The sequence below is a fragment of the Hylobates moloch genome, unplaced genomic scaffold (assembly GCF_009828535.3).
Source record: "Hylobates moloch isolate HMO894 unplaced genomic scaffold, HMol_V3 SCAFFOLD_19, whole genome shotgun sequence".
Classification (NCBI taxonomy): Eukaryota; Metazoa; Chordata; class Mammalia; order Primates; family Hylobatidae; genus Hylobates; species Hylobates moloch.
Window position 1 is genome coordinate 45,121,210 of NW_026652294.1, and position 24,478 is coordinate 45,145,687.

The 24,478-nt window shown below is 47.5% G+C and overlaps 1 protein-coding gene across 2 annotated transcripts in view; it reads left to right on the forward strand.

Moving 5' to 3' along the window:
• The window catches only part of LOC116458532 (protoheme IX farnesyltransferase, mitochondrial), a 142,225-nt gene extending 128,730 nt beyond the window's left edge, over nt 1-13,495 (forward strand). The window contains exon 7 of one of the 2 annotated variants that reach the window (XM_032138270.2): nt 8,798-10,669. In XM_032138270.2, the coding sequence (XP_031994161.1) occupies nt 8,798-9,201 (404 nt within the window). In that variant the 3' untranslated portion in view covers nt 9,202-10,669. Of the gene's footprint in view, nt 1-8,797; nt 10,670-13,235 lie in introns of those variants that run through there. The other variant, XM_058431513.1, reaches the window with a different exon arrangement.
• Nucleotides 13,496-24,478: the final 10,983 nt, after the last annotated feature.

Below are 24,478 nucleotides of genomic sequence, written 5' to 3' on the forward strand. Positions count from 1 at the left end.
CATTAAAAATGCTTCCTAGCTAAATTTCAGGAAAGGCAGAATGAGAGGGTTGTTTTCTGGCCCCTGGTCTAGCCAGCTTGTTGTCACAGGAACTGCCGCACTTGGTTTGATTCTGCACACAGGGAATGGCAATGACAGAAGTGACCTGCTGGAGCCCCAGTGAAGGAGTCCACTCTAAGGAGGTAGGGGAGGGTGGGGACTGCAGATAAGTGCCCAGCCGACATTCCAGCTGCAAGCGGGCCTGGAGCCACACGCATTAGGCCTCTCAACAGTGTTTATCTCCAGAGACTATTAGTGTATCTCAGAGGCTTTGGGTTAAATCCCCTCCCCCTCCTTCTTGCCAAGGCCCCCTCTTTTCATCACTCCCATATCTTAGAAAGGTTCAGATTCTTTTCCCTCATTTTCCTAAATTTGAATAAGTCCCATGTTTTGGGAGTGTGTGGATTGGGCCTTCGTAATGACCATCTTGTAGAGTGGATTTGCAGTTGCCTTTGGCTTGTAATTCAAATGTGTGTTAAGCATTAATTATGTCACCCAACATTTAGTTACAAATGAGGACTTAGAAATGGGCTCTTATCAGGAAGTGACATTTGGCAGATGGATGGTTTTAGCAACAAAAAGAGAATGAGATTTTTTACCCTCAGCTGGTAAACTACAAAATGTTCAGTTGTTTCACTTTATTTACCTCCCTTATTCCTGGATGAGAAAGTGGAGTCAGAGTGAATTTATTCACTCACTCATTCAACAAATATTTATTGAGGGCTTACTAAAGTACCAGGTACTGTTTAACCCAGGCTCTTAACGATTTCCTTTATAACGCTGCCTCAGTTTGAAACCAAGCTTGAAAATGAGTATCTGTGTCTGTGTTCACTTTGTATAAGATTTTACCATAACTAGCTTTAGTGCTCCAGATTAAGTTATACTAGCCTTGGAGCTCCCGATTAAGCTAAATGATATTTTTAAAGATAACATAAACAAGGAACATTTTCATGGGAATATTGGCAAACAAACAATATTTAGAACACTATATTCTCTTGAAAGACCAAAAAAAAAAAAAGAGCTACGAAAGAACATAGTAGAAATTATGTTGCAAGCCCCCAGATTGTTGGTATAATTGGAGGCAAACTGGTACTAAGGGCACTGAGGTCTTGTCAATTGTGCTGTGTTGACCATAATTGATCACAAGCTTTTAGGGAGCTGGGCCAGTGCCTTCCTGAATGAATGATAGATGACGGTGTGGTAGGCCAGCCTCTGGTAGACATGGTGCCTGGAGCACAGTGCACATGTAACTAGTATTCTTCAGTGAATTAATATTTAAGTGATAAAGATGGAAAGACCTTCCAATATGAGCTAAGGGAGTAGGAAGCATTTGAATTTCAGAGAGAATTCACAGATGCTTGAAACGTCCTTCCAAGGAAATGGCAAGAAGAGAAAAAGGGGAGCACTGTTTTCAGAGTCAGAGCTTTTTGCTTCCTTTACTCCTGTCTTTGTCTCTGTGTGAAACCTCCTCATGACTCTGCCTGGAGGGCGGCAGCACACAGTGAGGTGAGGGAGAGGAGAGAATCCAGCTCCCTCCCGCCCACTGAGCCTCTCCATTATTCCTAAACTACTAGCAAAGAATTCTTCAAGGGCAAGCAGTTATTGCCCACTCTATTTCCTATTTTCAGAGGACTTTTAATCTTCCCTTTTGTCGCCTGTGTAGTTGATAAACTGGCCCCACATCCTCTTCCCTTTATCTGCAGCACCATAGAAGTCTATTGCACTGTTGAGGCTGATCTGTTTCACAAGCTCCTTTGTGTTACCCCTCAAAAGAAAGGCTTTGAAATCTGTGACCATGAAGCTCTGGGTTTGGCTTTGCTTCCCCAGCTAGCCCCCAGTCTACATAACCACATAACCCTGAAAGCACAAATAGAGCCAGTCATGAAGCAGACGCGCTACCGTGGGCCACATCAGAGAGGAGACTATTGTACTGGCGAGGGAAGACCTCCCAAACCCAGCACCAAGGTTCACTGGAGCTAGGGTTCTTTATCCTTTGCAAGGCCATGCGTGGATGGTGAGTGACAATGGGTTTGGGGGGTGGGGGTGGGAAGGTGCCCACTGGGCAGTGAGAGAAAACAAGCCGAAACCGATGAACTCCATTCCACAAGGAATTTCCTGACAGAGTCAGAGCTCCAGCTTGAGGAATTTTTGTCTCCATTCCATTCAGATACCATTTAGCTGGAATTGCCTTAGTTTTGTCAGCAAAGTGATGGAGGTGTGCTGTGGACAAGAGCATTTCTGGACAATGGGCAGAGGTGGAAATGATTGCGATTCTCCTCCAGTCTTTATGTTTTAGAATGTTTGAGAGATGCTTCAAGAGAAAATAAAAATACATAACATTTTCAACGAGTCATCAGGAAGACATTAATGAGCCTTGCCGCCACCTAATACAGCCCTCTAATCAGAGCCAGGTGCCACTGGATGAGGGTTCCCTCCAGCTGTTCTTACGTACAGTACAGCAGATGTGCCCTTCTCCATTTTCTGAGTAAGGAGGGAAGTAACGATGCCCTGCACGCCTGGACATCTGTGGAGTTGCCTTTGCAGTGGGATTTCGGCTCCATGCTCTCAGGAAGCTGCCGTGCTCTGGAGAGCCATGTCTACAGATATGCCACCTAGATTTTCAGAATTTTCTATGTTCACAGACTAGCAAGTATTTGATGAACAGAAAAGAAGTGGACATTTCTGTCAAACGTGATTAAACCAAATATGTACAAAGATTGTGCAGGGTTAGGTAGGAAAATAGGAAGATACAGTTAAAAGAAGTCGAAAACACGTGGTTTGTGTGAATGGATTGAAACTCAGAGACCAGTTTTAGATCTCAGTTTACAAATTACTTCTTCCAGGAAGCCTTCCCTGACCTCTCGAGGCTGAATTAAGTGTTCTCCTGCCCTGCACTAAGTAACATTCACTATGGACTGTAATCCCTTTGTGTTGTCTTTCTCCCTGGCCAGACACCAGCAGAGGACTTTGAAAACAGACTGTACCTATCTCTAGGGGCACAAAGTCCAGATTTCTTGTCATAGATGACAGACGCAATAAAAATGGACTGCTTTAGGAGCTTGAGGCAGAGGAGATGAGTAGAATACTTATCTTGAAGGAAGGTGAGGTCTTTGAATTAGTCAACTGAGTGCTTTATGTTTACTCCACAAGGAAGGTGGGTTCCACCACAGCCCCGGCACTAATTCAAGTCTTCCTGTTCTAGTTCACCTTATCTTGATGAAGAAAGTAATTTGTTTTCATCTTTTATAGGAGGAGAGGCAGTTGAAGCATATCAAGTAAAGCCGTGTGTGGGTGGTGGTTTTCTGATTACAATCCATTAAGGCTAGGCTGTGATTTCTAAACCTCCTTCATTTGTGACATGAGCCAAACCCACACCCAATTTCCTCTTACAGAAAACAGCATGCTACTCTCAGGAAAATGATTTCTTTAATTATGTTTATTTTAAGCAGAAGCATTACTGAAAAAAGTGTATTGAGCAAAACAAAATACTTCAGTTGACACACACAAAAAAGGAGGGCTTTTGAGAAAGACAAGGAAAATCTCACATTTGGAGCTGGTATTTTAGCTGTTTTCCCAGCTGAGGTTGCTCTTTCTGAGCCATTTCTAGAGCAAAGCAGACACCGAGCTCTGAATGGTCCGATTCCTTCCCCCATTTCTAAGTTTATCACTGATGTTGTTTTTCTTGAAAGACACTTCCCCCATGCTTGTGGCTGTCATAACTGCAAACTCTTTGAATCTGAGACAGCTCGTGAGCTGAGGCTGGGCTTCTCTGTACATCGTGTTCAGAGTCTCAGCGTGACCCCACGCCCCAAGACTCTAACAATGCTTCCTCTTACCAGTCATTTTAAAATCCAGAGGTCACTTTATTTACCATCAAAATATAAAGAAGTCTACTTGCACCACCCTGTTTACTCTGTCAGTTGCACCTGAGCATTCCAACCTTTCCTCTGTCTTTTTTAATTCCTAGCAGTACTCACTGCCAAGAAAAAATGCCATCTGGTTGATAGTTTTGTCATTAAAACAGATCTCTCTCTCTTTTTTTTTTTAAGGTACTAGAAAATGCTTCTGCAATTTTTTCTTTCAGCAAGCCTTCCTCTACCCAGAGCATCCAACAGTCCATTGATGTGGGAATGTCACTCATTTGAGTCTGTGTGTGGCAACAACTTTTTTTTTTTTTTTTTTTTAAGAATTGATGTCTTGCTCTGTCACCCAGGCTGGAGTACAGTGGTGCAGTCATAGTTCACTGCAGCCTAGAACTCCCAGGCTCAAGCGATCCTCCCTCCTCCAACTCCCAAGTAGGCTGGACTATAGGCAAGTGGCACCTTGCCTAATTTTTTGTAGAGATGGAGGTCTTGCTCTGTTGCCCCAGATAACCAACCACATTCTAACAGAAGGTGCTAATATCTTGTGCCAGTAGTGCTGAATATCATCAGGCAAATTAATCTTTCTCATCTATATGATGATGATAATGATACCTATAGGTGGGGTTGTTGTAAGGATTCGAAAGCATATGTATAACTGCCTGGCACGTGACAGCCACAGGCATTTCAACTGAGATGTCTGTTATGTACCTCAAACTTAAAATAGTCAAAAATAAAACCGTTCGTGTCTCTACCATGAGCACACTCACCAGTGTCTGTCCTAGGGTTCCCCACCTGAGTAACCCCCCTCTGCCACCCCCTCTGTCTCTCGACCCCCAGCCTGTTCTCCCCCTGCGCTGGGGGAAGATCCCACTCCTTATCTTGATTTCCAGATGCCTTCCCAGCCCCATCTTGTAACTCTCCCTTCCTCACTCCAGCCTCCATGCTGTCTCAGAGGCCTACTGGGACCTTTCCCAGCATCCAATAGAGTTTTCCTTGCCATTAGTTGAGTCATGGCTTAAATGTCACCTATGGAAAGGCCTTCCCTGAGCACTCAGTCTCAAGTCACCCCCATTGCATTACCCTGTTTTGAGTCTAGTCTCAAAATAGCGATCAGCACTGTTACTTGTGTTTATGTCCATCTCCCTCTAGACTTTAAGCAGGACTTTGTCTTGATTGCCACTGCCTTTCTAGCACCCAGAATTGTGCCTACATGCGAGACACCTGTCATCTGTTTACCAGGTTAATGGATTCAATAAATAATAGCTGCTGCTATTATCAGCATTAAAATTAAATTTTATTTATATATATATCTTAGTTCATGCAAACACACTCAATTTTATATATATATAATTTAAGGTTAAAAATGAATTTGGGGGATTTGACAGTAACCCTACTGAAATAGGGACCCTAAAATCAGGTCTTTGTTATATTTCCTCCCATGCTGGAAGACTGAAAAGGAGTTGACTGACTTATGGAAGCCACAGAAAACTATTCATGGATATAAAAGGAGGCCCTCATCCCTCTTAAATCATCTGTACCCACACAAATTCCAGTTGATAAGCTTCAACTGCCCTGCCTGATAAACGTAATTCAGAAATGATTAAGTTTCTCCCCAGAACAATGTGCATTAAAAATCCTCCTCCTTTCTTTTAGATGACTTGCAAAGCCTGCCCCTAGTGTCACTCTGCATTCTCCACTGTTGAGGAATACAGATCAGACATTAAAGGAGGAGCTGGTTCCTTCTCATGCTCACTGGCATTTGCACAAACAGGGGCCCCTCAGTGGCTTATAGCCCCAGACTTATTTTCTGAAGTATTCTGCATTATGTAAAGTGCTCTGTCTCCTGGTGAGTTCTGCCTAGCAGTAGCCCCCAGCTCCCTTTTTCTGAACATTCCCACAGACCAGGGACTTAAAAGATCCTCATTACCTGAAATAGGACTGTGGTTACAAATTATCAACCTCTTCTCCCCCTGGGCAGGATGGCGCTTTCCAGGACAGATGACACAGTGGGTTGGTGAACTCTCAATTCTCTGCCAGGGACCCCATGGAGAAGGCAGTTCCAGAGGAGGGGAAGGAGAAGGTAGACAGAATCCTGTAGTTTGCCTGACTGGTTCCCAAGCTGGTGTTGGGAAACCGTGATCTTGGGGATAACTTAATTGGCTCCCATGATGAGTTTGGGCGCACTTTACTACAACATTATTACATACTTTCTGTGTTCTAATGCCTGGAGATTCACAGGAGAGTGAACATACCCTAAGAAGTTCACCTCAGGTAGGAAATGCAGACACATAAATGTCTGCCTGGACCCTGTGGCTTACTCAGGAAAAGACCTCACAGTTGCTTATCACAGACCATACCCACACTCTGGCTGCCACACCCTCTTAGTGACTTTCCCCTTGGATGTCCCAAAGGCATCTCAGACTGAACACACCCAAGGTCACACTAATGACCTCCTCTCCCCTTCTTCCCTGCTTGTCTCAGTGAGTGGCATCTCTATGGATCCATAAGCCCAGGACTTGCTGTTGATACCTCCTCCCTCTCTCCTCCCCTCCTTATTTACACTGCACGCACATCCTGTCCCTTTTGCCTCCCAAATTCCTTCCAAATTCATCTTCTTTGCATCTCTGCTGTCAACATCCTAATCCTAACTACTGTCATCCTTCATCCCCTCACTCCTCATCTCCTGATTGGTCCTTCCATACCTGCTTTAGGCCCCTCCAGTGTGTCCTTCACAAATAGGATCACTTAGCACTGGTGCCCCTCCCCTCACCCCCTACACACGTAGGTGCACACACTCACACAGAGGTACACATACACACATATACATGCAGGCACACATGCTCAGCACTCTTACACGTTAAGATCCTTCCATGGCTTTCTGTTGCTTTTAGAATAGCAAAATCAAGGCCGAGTGCAGTGGCTCATGCCTGTAATCTCTGTACTTTGAGAGGCTGAGGCAGGAGGATTGCTTGGGGCCAGGAGTTCAAGGCCAGCCTGGGCAACATGGTGAGACCCCATCTCTACAAAAAGTTGTTTTAAAAAGTTTTCTGAGTTTGGTGGCGTGCACCTATAGTGCCAGCTATTCAGGAGGCTGAGGCAGAAGGATGACTTGAGCCCAAGAGATTGAGGCTGCAGTGAGCTGAGACCATGCCACTGCACTCCAGCCAACCTTGTCCTGAAGAACTTTCCCTGTCATTCTCAGCACTCCAGCCAAGCCACACCACCTTCCTTTTTTTTTAATCATTCAATAAAATTGACTTTTTAAATATATATAGTTCTGTGACTCCTAACACATGTGTTAATCTTTTTTTTTATACCGCCCACACCTCAAACCTTCCAGCCCCAAGGCCTTTATAAATACTGTCCCCTCCACCAGCCCTGACTTGACAAGGTCACCACTCTGTCCAGCTCAGCTCAGACATCCCTTCCTCAGAGAAGCCTCCTCTGGTCCCCTAGACTCAGTCAGCTCCTCTTGTGTGTCTTCACTGCACCATGCACTTTTCCTCACTGCATTTGGAATGGTGACTTTAGAGTCACTAGTATGGCTCTTGATGTCCACCTCCTTGACTGAAGGGTCTGCTCAGTGCAGGCAGGAGCACGTGTGGATTGTTGCTCGCCATGGTATCCCCAGTGCCTAGCACGCTGCTTACCCCATAGTAGGCACCCGGGAAGCATTTTTTGCAAGTACTCAGTCACCTGCGCAGGAATAACCAGCCCCTGCCTTCCAGCCCCCACCCTGCTGCCTGTCCTTAGGTGGCTTCGTGCATGTCACAGAAGGACCCTGGCCTAAAAATCAAGCAGCCTTGTTTTGAATTGCTCTTCCATCTGTTTTTGGAGAACTTGACATTGTCTTAATTTTTTTTTCAATGAAATTTATAAATCTATCTCAAAATACAATGGTCAAGATTAAATGGGGCAAACTATGAGAGTAGGGTCTGTCACATAATAGGAGCTCAGCGAACAGCAGCCTTCATTCCACCCATGTGGGTGCTGGGGAGACTGTTCCAGAGAAAGGGGCAAAATGGTGCTCAGGGTGTTATGTCCTTGTTGAAAACTTACAAAGCCATAGACAAGTTTTCATTGTACTCTGGGACTGTTTTGTCTTTGTGACTCATTTTATTTAACAAATGTGGTTTTCACACCTCCTTCTTGTGCCATTGTGCCAGGCTCAGGGGGATGGTGAGAGGAATGTGGCAGGCTTGTGCCCTGGAAGCCCCTGTGAAACAGGTAAACAGATCAGAGCCAGAGTGTGATGCACCCGCCTGCAGGTACATCCAGCTCTGTGTCAGTGCTGAGCCGGGAGCGCTAACTGCCCTGGGAAGGGAGCCAGGGTTCACAGAACAGGTGGAGCGGACTCGCAGCGTCCTCCAGGTTACAGCAGTGCTTCCACCTGCCTGAAGCCACACACCCGGGTCCCAGCGGGCGGAAATGGAGCTCAGCGCTCTAGCACAGAGGTTGCACCCAGAGGTAGTACTGAAGTAGATGCTGAATTCCCTACAAATGTTTGCCCGTGTGTAGGGGCTTCTTTGCTCCCCACAATGTGGGGACACATGAGGAGCATCAGGTGGGCAGGAGCCAGCGATGGTAAGCGTCCTGCAGCACAGGCAGCCCCCCTGTGAAGCAGGGTCTGAGCCAGACCCTATAGCCTCCTGCCCCCAGGCACACCAGCACCCCCAGGTGAGAAAGGAGGGATCTTAGCTCATCGGCTGCCCCACCAGCCTGATGTAGGCACCTGTCTCCCAGCCACCCTGTGATGTCGGCAGGCAGCGATGAGAGCACAGGGTGGCAGAGCTTCTGAGGTGCCAGGCAGGCTCTCCCAGGAGAGGAAACCATTCTTTGGAAATCTCTGGTGATGACTGCCTTTGTCTCCCTCTCCTTCCCTGACCCCCGCACAGGCGCATTTCTCCTGGGAGGAATCCTCTACTCCTGGCAGTTTCCTCATTTCAATGCCTTGAGCTGGGGCCTCCGTGAAGACTACTCCCGGGGCGGCTACTGCATGATGTCGGTCACCCACCCGGGCCTTTGCCGGCGCGTGGCGCTGCGCCACTGCCTGGCCCTGCTCGTGCTGTCCGCAGCAGCCCCTGTCCTGGACATCACCACGTGGACCTTCCCCATCATGGCCCTTCCCATCAATGCGTACATCTCCTACCTCGGCTTCCGCTTTTACGTGGACGCAGACCGCAGGAGCTCGCGGAGACTGTTCTTCTGCAGCCTGTGGCACCTGCCGCTGCTGCTGCTGCTCATGCTCACCTGCAAGCGGCCGCACGTGGGCGGGGACGCGGGGCCCCCTCCCAGCTGAGAGCATGGGGACGCCCACCGCCCCTTTCCCTCCGCTGCCAGGCGAGCATGTTGTGGTAATTCTGGATCACAAGAAGAGAAATTGCTGGGTTTAGAACAAGATTATAAACGAATTTGGTGCTCAGTGATCACCTGACAGTTTTTTTTCTTTTTAAGAATATTACCCAAAATGCTCCCCAAATAAGAAATCCATCAGCTCAGTCAGTGAATACAAAAAAGGAATATTTTTCCCTTTGAGGGTCTTTCTACATCTCTCCTCCAACCCCACCCTCCTTTCTGTTTCTCCCTCCTCACATGGGTGTACACATACACAGCTTCCTCTTTTGGTTCCATCCTTACCCCCACACCACACACACACTCCACCTGCCCAGCGGAGGGGTACTTGGTGGCCAGACAGCGTGAGCCTCATGATCTGCTGTCTGTAGTTCTGTGAGCTCAGGTCCCTCAAAGGCCTCGTGGCACCCCCTTTCTGGTGACTGAGCTAGGGCCTGCATTTTTGGTTTTCCCCACCCCACACATTCTCAACCATAGTCCTTCTAACAATACCAATAGCTAGGACCCGGCTGCTATGCACTGGGACTGGGGATTCCACATGTCTGCCTAGGGAGTCTCAAGCTGGACTGCCAGCCCCTGTCCTCCCTTCACCCCCATTGCGTATGAGCATTTCAGAACTCCAAGGAGTCACAGGCATCCTTATAGTTCGCGTTAACTTACAGACACTGTTGGAAGCATTTCCTTCTATGAGGGTAGCCCTGGACTTAATACCAGCCGGATACCTCTGGCCCCCACCCCATTACTGTATCTCTGGAGTCACTACTGTGGGTCGCCACTCCTCTGCTACACAGCACGGCTTTTTCAAGGCTGTATTGAGAAGGGAAATTAGGAAGAAGGGTGTGCTGGGCTAACCAGCCCACAGAGCTCACATTCCTGTCCCTTGGGTGAAAAATACATGTCTATCCTGATATCTCCTGAATTCAGAAATTAGCCCCCACACGTTCAATGGCTTTAAGAGCCAGAAGCAGGGTTCTGGGAATTTTGCGAGTTATCCTGTGGCCAGGTGTGGTCTCAGTTACCAAACACGGTTACCTGCAGCTTTTTAGTCCTTTGTGCTCCCACGGGTCTGCTGAGTCCCATCTGCCCAAAGGTCTTGAAGCTTGACAGGATGTTTTCATTACTCAGTCTCCCAGGGCACTGCTGGTCTGTAGGGATTCATTGGTTGGGGTGGGAGAGTTAAACAACATTTAAACAGAGTTCTCTCAAAAATGTCTAAAGGGATTGTAGGTAGATAACATCCAATCACTGTTTGCACTTATCTGAAATCTTCCCTCTTGGCTGCCCCCAGGTTATTTACTGTGGAGAACATTGCATAGGAATGTCTGGAAAAAGCCTCTACAACTTGTTACAGCCTTCACATTTGTACAATTCATTGATTCTCTTTTCCTTCCACAATAAAATGGTATACAAGAACAGGAGTGTGTGTGACGTCGTTGGAAGTAATCATCCTGTGCTGAGTTCACACAGTTCCTGGTAGAACTGACACTTGATCACGCCTTCAAGAGCTGGCAGAGGGTGCGTGGGAGGTTGGTTTTGTTTCGTAAATGGACAAATTTTAGTTGTGTATATTTAAGAGGTAATAAAGTGATGTTATGATTTATGAAGACAATTGGAATAATGAAATCAAGCTGATGAATGTATTCATTACCTCAGATACTTATTTTTGTGATAAGAACATTTTTAATGTACTCAGTAATTTTGAAATTATAATACATTATTTCCTGCATTCACACAGTGTGTGATGTATGTCAAAGGGAGGAGACATACTCGTCCTAACTGACTTTGTACCCTTTCACCATCTTGTCCCCATTCCGTTCAACTCCCGGCCTCTCTAACCACCATTCTACTCTCTGCTTCAAGTCTGATTATTCTGGATTCCACATAGAAGTAAGAACATGCAATATTTATCTTTCTGTGCCTTATTAAGTTGAGAACTTTCACCTTTTCGCTTAAGAGCAGCACTTTCTGGCTTCTCTGACATCTCTGGATTGCCAGCATCACTATGTGAGGCCATGATTAAGCAAAATAAAGTTTACTGAGCACAAGCTCTGCAATGCCACCACAGTCGGATTTGATAACCGAGATGGCTGCTAAGTGACTCATGGGTGGGACAGTATTCAGCATGGATCTGCTGGACAAAGAGATAATTCAGGTCCCGAGCAGGTGATGCTAGATTGCATCACACTACTAAGTACGGCACACAGTCTAAAACTTATGAAATGTTTCTTTCTGTAATTTTCTATTTAATGTTTTTGGACCTTGGCTGACCGTGGGTAACCCAAACAGTGGAAAGAGAAACCACAGATAAGGGAGAACTGCTGTACATATCTGCCTGCCTGGAGAAATGAGAGCAAACACCTGCTTCTTGTTTGTTGGAAACCCAAATGTAATTGACCTGCTGGACAGATTACACTTTTTGGCATCTTTTGGCCACTATTTCCTAACTGTAAGATGTGAAGATACGCTCTGGATCAAAGAGGCTCTCATGTTCACTTACTAATTCAGAGTCCATCATTCAGTGGCCGGACTCTGCCAAGCACATCACAGAGCGTCTGAGAGGAAAGGTATCCACCAGCGTGGGACAACTCTGCTTGCATTCTGATCATGCCTCACTCCTCACACTTCAGCTTGCCTGACGCCACCAGCTTGAGCCCTCTGAAAATCCCCTCTGACCACTGCTCACCTCCTCTACCACCACCAGGTTGGTTGAACCCCACGTCTATCTGAGACACATGCCTGCAAGATATGCCTGCAGTTTATTTTCCTCTTGCCCCAGACTTGTCTGTTTTTCACACGGCAGCCAGCATGATCCCTCTAAGCTACCAGGCAGCTCCTGCCATTCCCATTCTCCACCCTGTAATTGCTTCCCTACCTGGTCCCATGCGATCTGACGCTGCTCCCCTCTCTGATCTTGGAAATACCTTCTTGCCACACCTACTATCCTGCCCACAGATCTCCACACTTTTCCTCAATACTCAAGCACACCCGCTGTGGGGTATTCATATTAATACCTCCTATTCCCTCTGCGTGGGATCCTCTCATTTCATTGAGATGACACCTCCTTAGGCCTTTTTTGGCCACCTTATCAAATAGCACCCCTGTCCCCACCTCCTTGCTGTGCTTTGCTTTTTTTTTTTTGAGATGGAGTCTCATTCTGTTGCCCAGGCTGGAGTGCAATGGCATGATCTTGGCTCACTTCAACCTCCACCTCCCGGGTTCAAGCGATTCTCCTGCCTCAGCCTCCCAAGTAGCTGGGATTACAGGTGCCGTCACGCCTGGATAATTTTACATTTTAGTAGAGATGGGGTTTCACCATGTTGGTCAGGCTGGTCTGGAACTCCTGACCTCAGTTAACACTACTTCATGTTCTATGTCTATTTACATATCTCATTATTTAATGTCTGTCTTTCCTGGAATATAAGTTCCATGAAGGCAAGGATGGTATCTTTGCATCGCTTTATCTCCAGCTTCTAGAACAGTGCTTAGCACAGAGTAGGTGCTCAATAAATGCTTCTTCCTGAATAAATGAAAGAATAACCCCATCTGGGTTATATGAGGTCCCTGTGGTCAGAGAGAAATGGCCTGTTAGCCTGGGATAAAGAATGAATGGATTTGGAAAGGTATTGATGACATGTGGTTCCATGAGAAAAGATGGTTTCTATGTAGTCCTTATCTGGCTGGTGCAATCACTGTTCCCACTGCCGACCTTCAGGACTCTGTCCCCGGGCTGCGCCAACCAGAATGCACTCCACTGCCTCCAGGCCACCACCCCACCACTTCTACTTGTTTCTGGAATTGCCTTTTCTGACTTCAGACTTCCACCCCACCCACTGCCACTGCCATTCCTGACATATTCATTTCCCATAGCACCTATTAATATGTGACATACACATTTCACTTACTTGTTGACTACCGACTACCACCCCTGAACCGTAAACTCAGTAGGGCAGAAATGTCTGTTTCTCACTGCTGTCTCCACAGGCACCTACAACAGAAGACAATCCATAAATGACCATGTGATGGGTGCTCCATCAATGATGAAAGGACTGAACGAGTACCTTTTATGGCATGGTGGGAGGTGGAGGTGGTGGGAACACTTGAAGGTGGAGATTGGTACATGCCTGCCCCTTGTGACTGAATCTGGAACAGGTGCACCTTTCTGCCTGCTTCGTGAAGAAAACTGCCAAAGTCGAACCAAGGCAAGTGACTATTTCTTCCTAGTTTGACTCATTCATCAATTTTCATCATTTTCTGTATCTTCAGGGGTACCTTGACTTAACTACTTAGTAACAGAGTTTTCAGCCCAGTAAATTAAGTTGGATTCTTGACCAATATTTTTACTTTTTAAATGCATTAGCGGAGAATCTAGTGTCTGTCTCCATCTTCATCCCTCATCATCTGCCGCTAAAGGCTTTGCTTTAACTCATTCCCACCAGATAGGAGCTCAGGCGTCACCTCCTGAGCACCAGCATCATGCATCCAGGCCACCGTAAATGAGGGAACCACTCCCAATTTATAAATGGGGGACCTGCCTGTGAAGTAGAAGCCAAGACAATGACGACTTCCAGATGCAGAGAAGGTCAAGAGGGCAGGTGGGCCCCATTCAGGGAACGAGGGTGCGGTTCCAGGGTCGTGGGAAAAGCCTGTCTTTCCTCACCAGCCGGCAGCCAGGGGGCGCTGCAGGCTGGGGCGCCGTGAAGCTGCTGTTGGCTGAGGGCTCACCACTCAGCAAAGCGGGCCCAGAGCCGGGGATTCAGGAGATAGCGGGGCGAGGACTGCACAGGACACAGTGGGCGAGGCACAGCAAAGTTCTTGGTTGAGTAACCCCACCCCACCCAACCCCAAACGTCCAAAGAGAGGCAAGGTGACCAAGACAATCTGGAGAAGATAAGCCAGACACACCAAACAAGGTCCCCGACCCTCCTCAGCTTCAACAAACACAGAAAGCAAGGAGCCAAGAACCAAAACAGAGACCCACTGAGAGGAGAGCCACCTTCCGCCCACCAGCCAGCTATCCTGTGCCCAGTGAGCACGAGGTTATGTGTGAGGCCTCGTGTCGGGGAGTGGGATGCACCCAAATATTCCCAGCCCCTGGGAGCTCACTCCGCAGATTTCCCAGAGAGGCAGTGCAGCCATGAGGTGGGAGTAGAAGGAGCCTTCCCCTCCCCCCAACCCCCGTTCCCAACCTAGGATCCTCCAACCTCACCTGTGCCACTCCCAGGACCCGCCACCTGACTCGGGGCTGCCTTTGTGCAGCCTGGCTGGGGGCTTCTCAACATCTGCTTCTCCATGATCCTGGCTCTTGTGTCCCTTGATCTGGCTCTCAGGATCCTTCCTTCCGGGCTCCATCTCTGTCACACGGCTGGTCTGGCCATAGGCCCTGACTCTATAAGGGGACTTGAGCCAAACCGAGCACTCAGCCCAGCCCATGGCTCTTTTTTTTATAGGATAGTCTAGCGTCTACACATCATCGCAGTTGTGTTTCTGTGTCTCAAAGGAAATAGTTCAGCATAGGCGATTGGTCATTAGGCCAAACACTAGTAGGGAGTGTGGGGAGGAGAGAAGCCACTTCAAGCAGAGAGCAGGGTGAGCAAAGACCCAGGGTGAAGGGGCGTCGAGTGTTTGGGGAGCATTTGCAGTTCTGCATGGCTGGAGTGTAGGGGCCAGGAAGAGCTGGAGGATGAGGTTGAAGAGAGAAGTGGAGGGACCAGGTCTGGCCAACTTTATGTTTGCCCAACTAAGTCACCTGTACTTTACCCTAAGGGCAATAGGGAGCCATTGAAGACTAAAGCTGGAAAGTAGCATGATCATGTTTGTGCTTTAGAAAGAAAATCCAGGCCACAGAGCAGAAGGTGGATGGGAAGAACTGGAAAGACCAGGGGAGCAATAATGGGTCTGATTCTGGGCAGATGAGGGAGAGGGAGAGCAGAGGAAACTCCACAGGGTTGATTGGGGTGAGAGATGATCCTGGGATATTCCTGGGGTCCCAGTTTGAGGACAAGATGGTGCCTTCGCTCGAGGGGAGTACCTCTTGCATTTCTCATGTCCCCTTTTCTCCCTTTGCCTGTAGTCACCAATATCTCAATTGCTGGTCTCAGCTATGGTGGAAGACCCAGGCTGCCTCAGCCTGGCCCCTACCCATTCATGCTCACATAATCCTCCCTCCCCCAACACTGCACAGCCCTGGCCACCCAAGCCTCTGCCTGGAATCTCCCCACTGCCTGGCACTTGGGAAATAGCTTCCCTGGCCTGTCCCAGCTGCAGTCTCCTGCTGTGGTGTGGTGTGCTGAACACCAGTTCATTGAAGACAAGGTGCATTGCCTTTGCTCTAACAGAATTGCCCCACGGTTCCCCTCAGTCAACTGTGTCTGCCTGGAAGATGCTCAAAGCAGGAACTCCTCCAATTTTTCTCTCCATCCAAGTCTCCCCAACCTGAATAACCCACCAACCTATTCAGTCAGAGGGTCTGAATTCATTTGACAAAAAGGAAGAATGGGATTGCTTGCCTTAAAACCGACCCAAACTGTGGCTGATGTCCAGATCCCTCACACAGCCATTTGACACTTAGTCACCTCCAAAATAGAAATGATCTCCCCAGAACCAGACAAGCAGAAAAAACTCTTCCCTACTAAGCCCGTTGTCTATTTGTAGACAGCCATTCCCATAGTGCTGTGTCCTCATGAGCTGACCATTAACCAACCTTCCTATATCCATCTGGACACATAATTGCAAGTGACAGGAATTCCAACTAAAACTGAATTGATCAAAATAAGGAATGTGTTGGTTCATGTGGTTGGAAGTTGAGAAGCACACTGGCTTCTGGCAAGACTTGATCCTGGCCACAGCTCTTGGTAAGCTCTCTCCCTTTAAGATACTGAGAACCCTTAAACAATTATTCATTCCTTTATTTCTCTATATTTAGCTACCTTGGGCCAGGTACTGTTTCAGGTACTGGGAATGCAGAAGTGAACAGAACAGTCAAACATCCCTGCCCTCATGCCAATAATATATCTCTAGAAAAAAATGCAAAAAACCTGGTAACTCTGGTTGCCTCTAGGGTGGGGAACTGCCTGGCTGGGAGAAGCTTCTTCCTCAAACCTAGTAAGAAAGAGGAAGTCTTGGAATTGAGATGCAGGTCTTAATTGGTCTGATTCAGGGTTGGTGTCCATTTTTGATTCACTGAGCCTGGCTCAAGTCAATCAGTGGCTGCGTGCAGAAGGCAGTCTTCCCTTCCCATGACTAAAGGTTTGGGAAATGTGGTAGGAAGAGGGTGGAGGAAGGGGAAATTCCTTTCAGTTTGGTAATAGAGACTTTGGGGTCAGGAGCTCTAAGGAAATGGGCCCCAGGGTCTTGGAGAGGAGTGCCAGCCAAGGCTGGGCCCAGCTCCTCTGCAGACCCTCAGGCTCTCCCACCCACAGCCAAGAGGCAAGGCTGCCCTGAGCATTTTACACCTGTGGTCCCAGCTTATTGTAAAGAAAGACCACATTTATATACAGTCCCAGATTAATAGGTCAGCCTATTACAAGACCATTAACACTAAGACAACCCAGGACATTTTACTACCTTCTCTTTAAACCAAATCCACCCTACCCCCTGGGATTTCCCAAGCCAGCACCATGTTCAGGGAAGACAGAGCCACAGTCAGGGCTAAGGCCAAATCCCATCAAGAGCACCTGAATCAGCACCTTTCAACTTCTGCAGCTTTCTTCTCGAAATAAAATGTTGCTTGGAAGCCACTTCCACTTTCTTAGGAATCCCTTAAGGAAAACCCTTTGGGGTTGAAGAGCCAGAAATGAGCTAGCAATGTTTCTTTCTCACAGTAGCCTCATGCTCTGAATTTATGTGGGGAGTGGAAAGTGAGGCCACTAAATTCTCCTTGGCCCCAACCCTGCTGGGGGACCAGCTCATGCCCAGACACTTCAGGAAAGAGGAGAGCATCTGCCTCAAGCAAGGCTGCTGCTGCCCAGGAAGTGGTCCTCTTCCCCAGAATTGTCCCTGCTCCCTCATCTAGAAAGGGACACTTGGCATTCTCCACGAGGCATTTTCATGCTAATGTGTTCAGTCGAAAAGAGGAGCCCAAACAGATGCGGGCCATTTGGCAGGGATGTAGTTCATTTGTTAGCAAGTGCAAAAAGCTCGTTGGCAGGATATTAAATATTACCTTGGCTATTCACAAACACTTCATATTTCAAGAATGGAAGGGAGGCAAGGGCTGCATGCAATAAATCAGCCTTTGTCAAAGAGGCAGAAAGAGGCAAACATTTGATAAATCTATGTCATTGTGCTCAGAGATCAAAGGCCCTAACATACATATTTGTGCAACTGGCATTCCAGCAGACAACTATAACAAACCGAGGTTGGGACAGCTGGAGAAAAAGAATTAGCCAGTTCTAATTCGTAATTAGCTGGGCCTTGGGAGAGGTGAGCGGGTGTCCTGGCTGAGCTCTCAGAGGGGTAGAGAAAAGAGACGGGGCAGGAAGGGGGCTCCTTCCAGGCCCTGGGTTGTGCCGATGGTGCCATCTGGTCTCTGAACCTGCTCCAACATGAAGGCCACTTCGAGACGACCATAATTAGTGACAGCCTCACAGCCCCCAATGTCAAAAGACAAAATGCATTGGCTGTTGGGCACAGCGGGAAACCAGGATAGTCAACATGGTTTGTGGAAGGTCCCAGGTTGGCCCAGGACCTACTGGGTCTCTACTGCCCCGCGCAGTGGTCTGACTTTTTCCTATTCTCCCACAGCCTCCTTCTTTATCTCTCCTGCCTTCACTCTGCGTTCTCTCCAGCCTGTGCTGTGGATGTATCCATAGTTCTAAGTTGGAACCACCTGTGTCTCTGGAAAGACCCCCCCCCCCCCCATAGCCCCACCCACCAGCTCCTGTCACTGTGCCTGACATGTTCACCAGTGCAGGCGGTGCTTCAGCGTGGCCTTGCCCTCTGCAGGCAGCCTCTGGTGAAAGGCTCGTGTGCTACTGGGCAGAGCATCCCTACGGTTTCAACAGGATGGCTCAGGTTCACTGAGAACCGAGAGTCAGGTGATACCTGGAAATGGGCTGGTTGGAAAGACTCACTTCCAATCCAAGCAGACCCTTCACAGTGGGTGGGTACCAGGGCTGATTTGGGCTTCTTTGTTTCAAAGAAAAGGCCGTGTGCCCTCTCCTTACCTGGCTCCCACTCCAGCTGTACCCTGTACCCACCCCTCAGCCTGCATCCTGATGTCTTGCTGCTTCACGTGGTCATGCTCACTTGGCAAAATCCTCAACCACTGGGGAGAGCCGACTTTGCCTACTCACACCTGCGCTTGACCACCTGCAGGCATCAGGGAAACATGGACCGGCCTCATACAGGGCGCAGGCCTGATGCCCCAGGACCTCAGCCCTCTCTCATCTTCACATCCCACACACTCTCCTCTCTGTTCAGACCCTGCCCCTCCTCCCCATCCCTGGCTCTCTGTTCCCACGGTGATCTGTCCCTGCTCCTGTCTGAAGCTGGTCCCTCTCTTTGTGCGTTTAATTTCATCCCCTCATCCACTCAGACATTGTTCCAGAAACCCTCCTCCTCCCTGTCCTACAAAGCCAGTTTTTTTATTTTCTATTGTATCTTTCTCATAAACTGAAAAAATGCTATTTTGCCCATTTTAAGAGAAAACAAGACAGACAGACACCCTCTTGATTCCTCTTCCCCTGCTGGCCACCCCCTCATTTCTTTGCTCACATCTGCAGCAGAATTTGCAAGGGTTGTCTACACTTGCTGTTTTCAGTTACCCTCTGTGTCAGCCTGCTCGGGCTGCCATAACAAAATACCATTGACTGGGTGACCTGAGCCACAGAAATGTATTTTCTCACATTTCCAGAGGCTTTTCAGAAAAGACTCTTCTGGATTTTCAGAAAATCTCTCTGACTATATCTTCAGAGTATATCCAGTACCCAACCACTCTTGGAAGTCCAAGATCAAGGTTTGGGCCTATTCACTTTCTGCCAAGAGCCCACCTCCTGGCTTACAGACAATTAAGGCATGCTGTCCTCCCTGGCCTTTCCTCCGAGCACGCTCCCGGAATGAGCCAGAGCAAGCCCTCTGGTGTCTCATTCTTCTGTTTTTTTGATATAGGGGCTCACTGTATTGCCCAGGCAGGAGTGCAGTGGCATGATCACATCTCACTGCAGCCTCAAACTCCCCAGACTCTGATGATCCTCCCGCCTCAGCTTCCAAGTAGCTGGGACTACAGGCACATGCACCATGCCTACCCAGCTAATTTTTTTGTATTTTTAGTAGAGACAGGGCTTCACCATGTCCCTCAGGCTTGTCTCAAACTCCCAGGCTCAAGCGATCCATCTGCCTCGGCCTCCCAAAGTGCTGGGAATACAGGTGGGAGCCACCACACCTGGCCTCTGCTGTCTCTTTATAAGGACACTAATCCTATTAGGTCAAGGCCCCACCCTCACGACCTCATTTAACCCTAATTACTTCCTCACTCCAAACACAGCCACACTGAGGATTCGGGCTTTGATGGATGAATTTGAGGGTGACATAAATATTTAGTCCCCAATACCCTGCTCCCATGCTCTCTTCAGCCCACCAAACAGGCTCCTGCCCCCACCAGTCTGCTGTAATTGCTCTTGTCAAGGTCATGCCTGGCCTCCACACTGCTAAATCCACAGGGTGAGTCTTCACCCTCATCTTACTTGACCTCTCAGCAGCACTTCACCCAGATGAGTACTCTCTCCTCCTTGATTCACTTTCTACTGTTGGCTTCTGGTACACCATGCTCCTTGCTTTTCTTCCTACTTCATGGTTTGCTCCTTGTCAGCCTGTTTTCCTGGTTCTTCTCTCTCAATCTCTTCATGTTGGAGCACTCCCGGGCTCAGTCCTCAATCCTCTTCTTTCTTTTTTTTGTTTCTGAGACAGAGTCTCACTCTTGTTGCCCAGGTTGCAGTGCAATGGCGTGATGTCAGCTCACTGCAACCGACAGTGAGCGGGACTCACTGAACCCTCCTGGGTTCAAGCAATTCTCCTGCCTCAGCCTCCCAAGTTGCTGGGATCACAGGTGCCCGCCACCACGCCCGGCTAATTTTTGTATTTTTAGTAGAGATGGGGTTTCATCATGTTGGCCAGGCAGGTCTCAAACTCCTGACCTCAGGTGATTCACCTGCCTCGGCCTCCCAAAATGCTGGGGTTACAGGCACGAGCCACTTCATGTGGACTAGTGATGCAATCCAGTCTGAAGATTGTGAATACCACCTAGATGCTTAGCAACTCCCAAATGTGCCTCTCTAGCTTAGATTTTTACAGCCATATCCAGACTTGTCGATCCAATTGCCCCTTCAGCATTTCCACTGAAATGCCTAAAAGACATTGCAAACTCAACAGGCCCCAGATGGATTGCTGATCTTCCCAACCTTCCACATCTTTGTTGATAGCAACTCTATTCTTTCATTTGTTCAGCTCAATTCTTTACACACTCCTCTATTTCTCTCATATCCCAATTTTTCAGGAAATCCAGCTGACTGTATCTTCAGGGTGTATCCAGTATCCAGCTACTTCTCACTTCTCATTATCTGCACAACTCCCATCATCTCTTGCCTGCATTGCTCCAACAGCTCTCTTTCCTTCCAGTCTTGCCCTCTTTTTTTTTTTTTTTTTTGAGACAGAGTCTAGCTCTGTCGCCCAGGCTGGAGTGCAGTGGCATGATCTTGGCTCACTGCAACCTCCGCCTCCTGGGTTCAATTGATTCTCCTGCCTCAGCCTCCTGAGTAGCTGGGATTACAGGCACCTACCACCACATCCAGCTAATTTTTGTAGTTTTAGTAGAGATGGGGTTTCACCATGTTGGCCAGACTGGTCTCAAACTCCTGACCTCAAGTGATCCGCCTGCCTCGGCCCCCCAAAGTGCTAAGATTACAGGCATGAGCCACCATGCCTAGCTTCTTATGGTCTATCCTTAACACCGCAGCTAGAGAGATAATTTTAAATCCGTCATATCATGCCGCTCCCTGGCTCTGCTGCCTGCCATGGTTCAGGTAAACCCTTCTAGCTCACTTATTATGAAGAACCTACAGAACCCGACATGGTGAATACCCCATGACCTATCTGACCCCGTTTCCCAGTGCTCTCTTCCTTGCTGTCTTCACATCAGCTACGTTGGCCACCTTCCTGTTCTTCACACAAACTGGGTGCACTTTGGCCTGGACCTGTTCCTCTATCTGGAACTCTCTACTCCAGATAACCACATGTCTCAGGTCGTCTTCTACAAACCTCACCTCAATGGCCGTCCATGTTTTTTTTTATCTTTTTTTAATGGCCATCCTTTAAATTCTGCAACCTAACTCTGCCTCTCTGTCTCTCAATCACAATCCTCCCTTACCTTGTTCTGCTTCCCCACCATAGCACCCAAACACACCATGAAATGTTTCTATTCATTATGTTATAGGTTGCCTGTGTCCCTCAACCCCTCCTTTCCTTACTAGATTGTAAGTACACTAGTGGCAAATATCTATGTCTATTTAGTTACCTTTCAATCCCAAGTTCCTAAAACAATGTCAAGCCCATTATAGATCTTCAGTAATTAGCTATTGAATGAACAATGTTGAGAGAGGGGGGAATCTTCTGACTAGAAAATGTTTTCATAGGGTATACCAGTCTTCTGTAACCACCTAGCAAATTACTACAAAGTTACAGCTTATAACAGCACACATTTATTATCTCACAATGGCATGGGTCAGGAGTCTGGGCCTGGCTTAGCTGAGCCTCTGCTCACGATCTCAAAAGACTGTGATCAGGTGTTGGCTGGGGCTGTGGTCTCATCAGAGGCTCCAAATGAGAACTATCCCCTTCCAAGCTCCTTCAGGTGATTGGCAGAACTCATCTCAATGCTTATAGGACTCTCAGTCCCATTTTCTTGCTGTTCTGAGCTCCCAGAGACTACCCACAGCTGCTCGCCTCACCTAATTCTCTCCATAGACCCTCTCATGCATGGTGGTGTACTTGTTCAAAACCACTAAGGTTGACTTTCTCAAGCACAAGACATAATATAATATAATTTGAAAGTGACACCCCATCATCTTTGCTATATTCTATAGTTAAGAAACAAGTCACAAGCCCAACCCACAAGGCCTGATTATACACGGTGTGAATGCAGGCGCCACTCTAGGCTCCACATTGCCACTTTTCTGCCTTTTCTCCCACACCTTCTTTTCTCCCAATACTTCCTCCACTGTCTGCCACAAAAAGGATTTTGGAAGGTGTTTCAGTTAAGAGTTAGGATAGGCTAGGTTATGCTGCAGTAACAAGTAGCACCTGAAATTATTTGGTTTTTCTTTTTCTTTTTTTTTTTTTTTGGAGACAGAGTCTTGCTCTGTCACCAGGCTGGAGTGCAGTGGTGTGATCTCAGTTCACTGCAACCTCCACCTCCTGGGTTCAAGAGATTCCCCTGCCTCAGCTTCCCAAGTAGCTAGGATTACAGGCACACGCCACTACGCCCAGCTAATTTTTTGTGTATTAGTAGAGACGGGGTTTCACCATGTTGGTGAAGATGGTCTCGATCTCCTGACCTCATGATCCACTGGCCTGGGCCTCCCAAAGTGCTGGGATTATAGGTGTGAGCCACCATGCCCAGCCTATTTGTTCTTTTTTTAAACATACATCTGTAACAACCTGATATTAGTTCATTTTAAAATGTGCTTTTAATGTTTTTTGCTCAAGTCAGATGCCCACCACAGCTATGGTGAGGGTTCTGCTATATCTCCCTAGCTTCTGGGACCCAGGCTGATAGAGTAGCCATCATCTTAAATGTTGGTGGTTTCTGCAGTGAAGAGAAAGGCCCAGAAAGTCTCATACTGGCAGTGAAATGGTCCAGCTTACAGATGCCACCCATCATTTCCACTGAAAATGCCCCTCCACCCCCACAAGAGGTCATCACGTGCAACCTACTGTTAATAAAGACACAAGGGCTGAGACAAAGCAGCACTCATGACTCCCATAGGCAGCTTCTTCTCCGAGAAAGGCAAACACGCAGTTTGTCAATAAAAAAGTTCAAAGGCGAAAATTACCTGGAGGAGACTTAAAATCAAGCAGATAAGAGTTCTGTGTAGCTGTAGAGAAAATCTGTAATGGTCCATCTCCAAGGTAAAATATTCAAAATTAGGAAGAATAGATTAAGTGATTAGTAATAATAAGTTAGTGAAGGATGGCTAATTGCTCCTAAATGTGCTTGCTTCTTCTTTAGGGTTATTGTTTTTCATCTGTGTTTGCACATTATTTTTTACTTTTTTTATTTTTTTGAGATGGAGTCTAGCTCTATCACCAGGCTGGAGTACAGTGGTGCGATCTGGGCTCACTGCTACATCCGCCTCCCGGGTTCATGGGATTCTCCTGCCTGAGCCTCCCGAGTAGCTGGGATTACAGGCACGTGCTGCCATGCCTGGCTAATTTTTATATTTTTAGTAGAGATGGGGTTTCACTATGTTGGCCAGGATAGTCTCAATCTCCTGACCTCGTGATGCGCCCACCTTGGCCTCCCAAAGTGCTGGGATTACAGACGTGAGCCACAGCACCTGGCCCGCATGTTTTTTAATGTACCAAATATGTTAAAACTTTTAGCTTCCAAAGATTTTGCCACCATTGTTTCATTAATGAACTCTCATTGCTCATGAAGAAGGTAGTTTGTACCTAGAATGTAATATTACACATGACCTTAAAATGTAGAATTGTCTCACTCAAAGTGAGCCAGGGGCATTGGAGGTCCTTCCATCTATGGTTGGGACATTTGAGGTCTTTGTCATATTGTAATGTAGTGGTTGGTTAAATGTCATCCTTGGTGTCTTGGGACTTAGCCCATTGCATTATTGAGACTGAGAGCTTTGGGCTATTTTTCCAAAGACTCGCTGATAGATGAAGACATATATCAGATACAAAAACTAAAGTTTCTTTCAACTCTGATATTCTTCACTGTTCTAATTATGCCCATCCTTGAGGAACTGTTTCAGACATCACCATCAAGAGAAATTCCTGTTTACTCCTAGCCTTATGAATTGCCACTTTGGTTTCCTAGGGGCCAGCATCTGCCTTCTACTAAGTGGAAACAGTGCTCATTACATGAACACCTAATACCCATTTCATTCCAAGTGATTAGGCTCCTAACCCAATCATTGTAATCCCATTTCATTTGTAAGGAACTGGTTTAGGACAGGCATGTGACTCAATCCTGGCCAATGAGACATGAGGGGACT